Source organism: Nestor notabilis, unplaced genomic scaffold (assembly GCF_000696875.1).
Source record: "Nestor notabilis isolate BGI_N333 unplaced genomic scaffold, ASM69687v1 scaffold26064, whole genome shotgun sequence".
In the NCBI taxonomy this organism is placed as follows: Eukaryota; Metazoa; Chordata; class Aves; order Psittaciformes; family Psittacidae; genus Nestor; species Nestor notabilis.
The window spans coordinates 1-9,211 of NW_009926389.1; the positions used below are offsets into that span (position 1 = coordinate 1).

The window sequence follows — 9,211 nt, forward strand, 5'->3', positions numbered from 1 at the left end:
TACCGGCGTGGGGCTGGGGGCGCAGCGCTCGCCCAGCTCGGGTGGGGAATGGTGCTTCCCTAGTCGTAACAGTGCCTTTGGTGTTTGTGATTCGGCCCCTGATGAGTGATGAGCCGTAAACGCCTTTGCTCTTCTGAGGTTCCCCACCCACAACCAGACAGAGTTGTATTTGTTGTGCTCTCGCTGAGCACGTCATGCTCTGGTTGTGCCGAAGTGGCCTTTTCTGTGGCACTGGTATGGGTCAGGGTGGGGTGGTACCTGCGCAATGGGAGCCTTTCTCACTCAAATTGGGGGTTTTCCAGTGTCCAGATGAGACATCCCAAGGAGCATCTTTTCATCACTGCTGGGAGCCACTGTGTGGGGCGCTCAGAGTGAAAGGAGACACAAATTCTTCCCTGTGAGGGTGCTGAGGCGCTGGCACAGGGTGCCCAGAGAAGCTGTGGCTGCCCCATCCCTGGCAGTGCTCAAGGCCAGGTGCTCATCAAGTCCCTGCCTATACATCCATGTCCAACATGAGGCTGACTAATCGTGATGGTAGATTGGTCCTTTGAACATCTTTCATCAGGCTTCTGCTTGAGGAGCTGGAGTTGTGCCTGTGCAGCTCCGCCTGGCCCAGGGACAGGCTGGCTTGGTCCTTACACGCATGAAAGGGGAGGAACCAGCTTCCCTGTGTGGTTTGTTGGGTTGTTTTTTTTTCCTTCCTCTTCCAACCCTTTTTTTTTCCACAGGCAAAAACCAGTTGAGAAAAACTGGTGAGATCTGCCCCAAATTCAGCTAAAGCTTGACAGAAAGCGATAGGAAGGGCTGTCCCCCCTTCTGCTGCTGAGTTTTCTGGCCTGGATGGGGTGGTGATGTGCTTGCCAGAGCCGCTGCCTGGTTCAGATTAAAGGAGGTGTTGTCTGAGACACAATGGGCACAGTGGGAGTCGAGGGAGAGGTGGCATGTGATCCCGCGTTGCCGTCATTCTTCTCGAGATAAGGTGGCACAGCAGCTCCCCTTTTTTGAGCTCCAGGCTTTTGACTTGTAAATACACACCTGCAGCACACCACTAAATTACCTCGTGTTCATTAACAAATCCCAGGCCCTGATTTTCCTCCTGATTTAATATAAAAGGATTTTAATGTGATTCTTTGCAAAATAAGGAACTTCTTACTGTGGATAAAGGTGTGGATGTCCCTGCACAGCCTCTGAAGTGTTGTCTAGAGGGGCTGGATTTATAAACAGCCACAGACACAACTAGTCCTGTTGGGCTATGAGAGAGCTTTATCATCGAATGATAAAAGTCACTGTTAAAGTTAAGTCACTGTCTTATGATATTTTAACATTGGGAAACGTGACCTTTTGGACATATGGAAATAAGATATTTATCCCTCTGTGATTTGGGATGTGCTTTGAGTGTGTTTGTATTAACTGCAGTGTGAGTGCTGCCTTTTTCTATGCTTAAGTGCTACTTCAGAGATCAGGGAGATGGAGAGGACCTTAGCCTTTATCTATGTAGTTACAAGATTGCTGGATTTGGGAATGAAAACAACCTAGGAAAACGTGATGTTTTGCTAAACTATCCCCTCATTTATGAACGCCAGCAAGCCGGCTGCAAGGCCATGACGTAGAACAGACCTCATACAGCCCAGCTTGTAAGAACTTCTGCTTTTTTAAATTGCATTTTATTCCTGGAGTTCCATTTGTGTAACACTGCTGGGCTGCTTTATGGTGCAGTCTCTCAAACCAGAACTATTGGAGCAGCAGAAGCGGTGGCAATTCTGCAGCTCGGGGAGAGAGAACAAGTGAAGAGGTAGGAACTTCTTAAGCCATTTTATCTGCCAGAGCCTCTGTATTGTGTCAGAGTTTTATTTTTGTGTGAATAAGTCAACTTAAAGTTTTTTCTCTGTCTTTTAATGTGTCAGTTTCTGGCACAAGGCATCAAAGAAGTGGTAATTCTTGTAGCTATTCATGCTCTGTATGCTGAGAGCTGGAGCTTGCAGGTGGGATCTTCAAAGCAGCCTGGGAAGTACTAGTGCAAACGTGGCTAAATCCCTTGGCTGCTCTAAAGCTTCATAAGAACCATGGAGCCGTTTGGGTTGAAGGGACCTTAAAGCTCATCCAGCTTCAACCCCTGCCACGGGCAGGGACACCTTCCACTAGAGCAGGTTGCTCCAAGCCCCTGTGTCCAACCTGGCCTTGAACACTGCCAGGGATGGAGCAGCCACAGCTTCTTTGTGCCAGTGTCTCGTGTTCGGTTTCCGATGCTGCTTCTTTTGGGAGGTCTGTGTGTTGATAAGATTCTCATTCTTTTACTTTGGCTGTCTGGGCACATTCCTTCAAGTACAACACAGTCTGGCTATAAAATATCTTGTAATGGCTGGGTACGTACGTGCCTGTGGCCATCTGTAGAAGATGCTTTTGAAGGAGCGTCATTGTAACTGCTTGTTTCTGTCCTTGTGTTTTCAGCTTTGTCATTGATGGAGCCACAGCTCTGTGGTGTGCAGCGGGAGCCGGCCACTTTGAAGTAGTGAAGTTGCTGGTGAGTCACGGCGCCAACGTGAATCACACGACGGTGACCAATTCGACTCCGCTGAGGGCCGCGTGTTTCGACGGCAGGTTGGACATCGTGAAGTACCTGGTGGAAAACAACGCCAACATCAGCATCGCCAACAAGTATGACAACACTTGCCTTATGATCGCGGCTTACAAGGGCCACACGGACGTGGTGAGGTACCTCCTGGAGCAGCACGCCGATCCCAACGCCATAGCCCACTGCGGTGCCACGGCGTTGCACTTCGCGGCCGAAGCCGGGCACTTGGAGATAGTGAGGGAGCTGGTCAAGTGGAAGGCGGCGATGATGGTCAACGGCCATGGGATGACTCCGCTCAAAGTCGCTGCTGAGAGCTGCAAAGCTGATGTTGTAGAGCTGCTGCTTGCTCACTCCGACTGTGATCGGAGGAGCCGGATTGAAGCTCTGGAACTTTTGGGTGCCTCGTTTGCAAATGACAGAGAAAACTATGACATAATGAAGACTTACCACTATTTATATTTAGCGATGCTGGAGAGGTACCGAGACAGCGAGAATATCATTGAAAAAGAAGTTCTTCCACAAATTGAAGCTTATGGAAACAGGACTGAATGCAGGACTCCTCAGGAATTAGAGTCTATTAGGCAGGACAGAGATGCCCTTCACATGGAAGGTCTCATTGTGCGGGAGAGAATTCTGGGCTCTGACAATATCGACGTTTCTCACCCCATTATTTACCGTGGGGCTGTTTATGCAGACAACATGGAGTTTGAACAGTGTATCAAGCTGTGGCTCCATGCGTTGCATCTGAGGCAAAAGGGCAACAGGAACACTCATAAGGACCTCCTGAGGTTTGCTCAAGTCTTTTCTCAGATGATACACTTGAACGAGCCCGTTAAAGCCAAGGACATCGAGAGCGTTCTGAGGTGCAGCGTCCTGGAAATCGAACAAGGCATGTCCCGGATCAAAACCACCCAAGACTCTGACATCCACACAGCCATGGACAACTACGAAAGCAACATTTTTACCTTTCTCTACTTAGTCTGCATCTCTACCAAGACCCAGTGCAGCGAAGAGAATCAGTCCCGGATCAACAAACAGATTTATAACCTGATTCACCTCGACCCCAGGACTCGGGACGGCTCCAGCCTGCTGCACCACGCCGTCAATTCCAGTACTCCGGTTGACGACTTCCACACGAATGATGTCTGCAGCTTTCCCAATGCACTTGTCACAAAACTCTTGCTGGATTGCGGTGCTGACGTGAATGCTGTGGACAACGAAGGGAATAGCCCTCTCCACATCATCGTCCAGTACCACCGGCCCATCAGTGACTTCTTGACGTTGCATTCCATCATCATTAGCCTGGTGGAGGCTGGTGCTCATACAGACATGACGAATAAGCAGAAGAAAACCCCTCTTGATAAAAGTACAACAGGGGTGTCGGAAATACTCCTTAAAACTCAAATGAAGCTGAGTCTCAAGTGCCTGGCTGCCCGAGCAGTACGGATCTACAACATCAGCTACCAAAACCAGATCCCCAGAACTCTGGAAGAATTTGTGAAGTTTCACTAGGCTACATAGAACCTTCGTGGCGGTGCTATCCCGGGATGACATCAATTGCAGACAGCAGAATACATATGTGTACATGAAGTTGGTTTTCTCTATTATTTTGGGTTTGGGTTCCTCTGGATTCAGTCTGCAGATCTTGGGGAGGGGGAAAAAAGAAAGCCACATGATTTTCCTGTAGTCAACAGCTGATGTTTGAGATTTGAGTCATTTCTTTTGATTAAAAGAATTGCTTCGTTATCTCTTTGTTTTTCTAAACAAAATGAGAAGAATGCCAATGTCACTTGTGCAGAATGTTTTGTTTCCAGTGCACATCTCCACTGAGGAGCTGCAGCTTTAGTTATTATTTAAAGGCACTTCTGAAAGCCCGTGTCACTGAGGCAGTGACTTTGCAAACTTTAAATCTTCTTGGACTGTGGTGGGAAAGAACAATTGGAACGTGGTAGTTCATTAAAGGTGAAGTCTGGATGTACAGAGCAGTCCCTTGCTCTCATACCTCACCATCTCTTTATGCCTTTCAGTTAATGCCGAAGATGGTAACGTTTAATAAAAGGTATTGTGTTTTTTAAGTTAAGTTTTGAACAGCAGTTATCAACATACAGATGTATGGAATGCTCTGTTAGGAAATACAGGTTTAAATTCAGCTACGATGCATTCATCTAATAAGAGTTGAAATACCAAGCTCTTCATTTACACAACTACAGTAAGTATGGAATAACTTTTGAAAAAGGAACTTGCACATTGAACAAAGCCAACCAGAGTCATGGTTTCTTTTTTATGTAGCTAAGTTGCTCATATATAAAGATCATGCATGGATACCTAGAAAATTGATAGGGTATTTGTGTCTCTGTGTGTCCCAACATTTCAAACTGCTTTTAACTTGTTTTTCTTCTGTTGTTTCAATGATCAACATGCACCTTTATCGACTCAAAGTATGTAAAACTGCACTCTTGGATTCCAGATGCTGTATCTTCCTAACGGAGTAGTCTGTCGCCAAAGAGAGTCTTCCTTGAAACTGCTTGAGCCTGGCTTTCCGGATGAGTGGAATCTGTGCCTCCTTGCATTGGACTGGAGGAATTTTTTGTGATTTTTACTCCTTTCATTATGAAAATCTCTATTGAATCTGATTTTTAAAAAATTGTCCTAGTGTAAGATCTTTTATGATAAGCAACTGATTGTATAATAACACCGTTGCTTGAGAAAGTACTTCTCCTTGGTAGAAGTTGCAGATACTCCGGCAGTAAAATGTCACTTGTTTTGACAGGCTACTGAAAACTCTGTTTATGTTAAATGCAGCTTTTTAACTGTCAGATGATGAAAGAATGTTCTGTAGGGTTTTTTTTTTTTTTTAAACAATCCGGGGTAGAACTTACTTTAAGGCGAGATTTGGGCACACGTTTCTATTTGTATTACAAATAAATAAACCTTGAATGTGGAAGAATTACCTCCTAACCCCTCATTTTTGTCTAGTGCTGCTTGGATTAGGTGGTACCATGAGCGCTGGCCCTTGTGTCTCCTGAGCTGCAAACTTTACTTTGCTCCTAAATGAGAAATGTGTCTGTCACTTGCATCTCAGGTACGCTTAAAACCCCATGACTCTCGCAGCTAAACATGAGGCATCATGGCAAAGCCAAATTCAGCCGTGCAGGGCCTTAATGCAGCAAATAGATGGTATCGGATGGCTGGGAAGGTGTTTGTGTTTCTGTAAATTGCTTCCCTAAAGGTCTTCCTCCTGCTGTATTGACCTGAAATCATCAGGAAAGCTTCAGGTTTGTAGTTTGCTGGGTATTTATGGTGGTGATTTTTAGCTTGGCAGTTGGAAATGTGAAATACCAAATGTTTAAATACCATATGTTTAAATACCATGGCTCATCGTGAGACATGGGGAATGCTTTTAGTGTCCTGCTTAGGGGTTGTCTCTTGGTGCTAAATCTTTGAACCCAAACCTCGGACAACTTGAGTCCACGTAGCAGACGGTTATTATTTAGCTGTGTCCTGGGTTCAGCCGTAGCAGTTACTTTTCTCTTTCCTAGCAGCTGGTGCTGTGCTGTGTTTTCAACTTTAGTCTGAGAACAGTGCTGATAACACCAATGTTTTCAGTTGTTTCAAGTAATGTTTAGTCCGATCAAGGACTTCAGTCTCATGCTCTGCCAGGGAGGAGGTGCACGGGAAGCCGGGAGGAAGCTTCAGGGAGAGACAGGACCTGACCCAAACTGGCCAAAGGGCTATTCCACACCACAGCACGTCATGCCCAGAATAGAAACTGGGGGGAGTCACCCGGAAGGCCCAGATCGCTGCTTGGGTCGGGCTGGGTATCAGTCGGCGGGTGCTGAGCGGTTGCATTGTGCATCACTTGTGTTTATTGGTTTCTTTTCCTTTTCCCCTTTTAGTTTTATACTCTCTCCCCTTGTTAGTTCCCTTACAATTATTATTATTGGAGATAGCAGTAGTGGTTTTGTATTGTATCATCTTAGATAAGGGACTGCGCTTACCTCAACCCATGGGATTTACATGCTTTACATTCTCCTCCCCATCCCTCTGGGAGCGGGGGGGAGGGGGGAAGACGGGGCTCTGGATTACCAGCTGGGCTTAAACCACGACAGTTGCTGGGAGCTGACTCAGTTAAAATTAACCAGTATATAAATTGTATGTACTACAGGAAAAAGCTGTCTGTCATGTATGTGCCATATGCTTCACACAGAGCTCTGATGCCTTGCTGTTGCTTTTTACACTTGTGAAGGAGGGCGATCTAGATGAGCTCTGTCTGAGGCAGAAGCTCTTCCCTGTGAGGGTGCTGAGGCGCTGGCACAGGGTGCCCAGAGAAGCTGTGGCTGCCCCATCCCTGGCAGTGTTCAAGGCCAGGTTGGACACAGGGGCTTGGAGCAACCTGCTCTAGTGGAAGGTGTCCCTGCCCGTGGCAGTGGTTGGAGCTGGAGGGGCTTTAAGGTCCCTTCAACACAAACCAGGCTGGGATTCCATGATTTATAATTCGTGATGGACATATTGTTGGAAATGAGTTGGTGGTTCTGTTGTAGTGGAATGGGAGAAAAGAGGGGAGAGGGCTGAGCACCTCTTGCTACATCACAGAGCATTCTGGACTGGCAAGCATGTCGTGTTGCTGTGGTGGTGGTGAAGACAGTATTTCCCTGCACTGTTGTTCTTGCTCTCAGGACACACCTCTAAGCGGTGTGTTCTTGTGAAATACCTGTACAAAACCGTTCTTGGAACAAATGTGCATGCTTGGAATACTTGTCAGTAATAATAAGGTGAAGGAAGCTGCTCCTCCCACAATTCTGCCTTTTTAATGAGAAAAAAAGATGTTACACCAAATGATCAGCTGGATAAGCTGCTGCTTCATCCCTTCATGTTCCTTTGTTCTGATCCTTTCCTTTGGCTCTGTTGCAGGATATTTGCTGAGGTTCTGCTTTGCCCATGCTGTTTCTGGGGTGACCTCACTATGTGGAGACCTGAAGAGACACGATGCTGTTTGTTGGACAGAAGCAGCACAAAAACTTCTTGTCAGTAGGTTGCAAAGCACTTTACGAAGAGGGGGAGTGTCTGTGCTGTGGACAGGAGCTGACGTTAAAGCCGCTCCTGTCTCAGGTGTGGTCCTTGGTCTTCATCCTGGTTCCTCTTGAAGACGGGTCCCTGCTTGTCTGCAACCCAGGAAGGTGGTGTCATGGACGTGCTGTTCTGCTGCCTTCACTATGGCAGTGAGAGCTCTTGGCCAGGGGATAGGGAAAAATCCCGGTGGGTGCCTGTTTCTGCATGCCTGTGGATGAGCAGAGGCCATCATGGCTCTTGGTGTCCTGGGACCTTCCTTCTCCTTAGTCTGTAAATTCCTCTTTCAAGCATTAAAAGCTGAAGGAGAGTGTTTCTCTTTGTGGATTTATTTAAAGCTCTTGGTAAAATTCCCTATAACCCCCCCCAGGTGCTCCTTTTGCTGGGAAAAGGAAGCAGAGTGGTATCTCCTCTGCCAGGGACAATGTATGTGTGTGCCCATAGGTGCTGGTCTGTTATTTATAGAGCTGGCTCGGTGCAGGGAGATGCTGTTTGTGAGCAAGCAGGCTTTATAAATTTCCCTTGCCAAGGCCAGCCTGTGCTCAGTGGGATGCTGCAGCTAGCATTTAAAATGCTCATATTGTTGGGTCAGCTCTGTTTAAATCATGGTCCTTAGGTGGTGATGAGAGCCCTTGGATGTCCTGGCATCATGCAGCTGCATGAAAATCTGAGATTTCCACTTATTTACTCCATAGGCCTCTACATCTCTGTGGAGGGAAACACGGCTCAGCTCTACCCCAGAGCATCAGCATCAGCAAGCAGGGCAAAGCACTTGGCTTAGTAAAGAAAACCATTGGCTGAAAACAGATCACTTGAGTTTGTGAACTGAAATAACTGTGTGTGGCAGCTCAGCTGCTTTGCCTGCACTGATTTGAGTTAAATTGATAAAAGCTGTTGGTGTAAGTGGCTTTAAGCAAGTTCTCAGTAGCTGCAAACCCTCTTCGTGTTTTCGGAGAAGCACTGATGCTTTAACAGCCCACAGCAAGGAACAGGCACTGCTGCAGGCCCTGGATGCTGCTGGGCAGGAGGTATGTGGATATGGACAGTACAGACGCATTTGTATGTGTATATATTTATACACGTGTGTGTGTATATATATATGAGAGACATACACATATACGTGCCTGTACATATATACAGAGATGCTTTATATACTCATAAATACATAAGCATATGCGCACACACATATACATACATGCACACATATATATACACACACACACACACAGAGACACATACACCCCAACATGCAGAGAGATCTTGGCTGGTGCACAGTCCTCTCTGAACACAGCTTCCTAAATCTGGAGTCTGGAGATGATCTCTTAAAAACACACACGCTTACATACATACACCACAGACATACTTACACTTACACATATACATAGCTACACATTTGCACACAAACACATACATGTAACACGCACAAGCTGTTGCACCGTCTTGCCTTTGAGCCTGTTTTCCCCAAACTGGAGGATGTATATAGTGTGTGTGTGTCTATATACGTGTTTTTATATATGTGTGTGTGTGTATATATATGTTTTTGTATATATGTTTTTATATGTATATATTTTT

The 9,211-nt window shown here is 46.3% G+C and overlaps 1 protein-coding gene across 1 annotated transcript; it reads left to right on the top strand.

Annotated features, from left to right (window-relative positions):
* Positions 1–2,448: 2,448 nt before the first annotated feature.
* Positions 2,449–4,084, top strand: FEM1B (fem-1 homolog b (C. elegans); the record flags this gene model as incomplete). Its single annotated transcript, XM_010013512.1, has 1 exon — positions 2,449–4,084. A coding segment is annotated over one exon (1,636 nt), but the record flags the coding sequence as incomplete, so codon positions are not given.
* Positions 4,085–9,211: the final 5,127 nt, after the last annotated feature.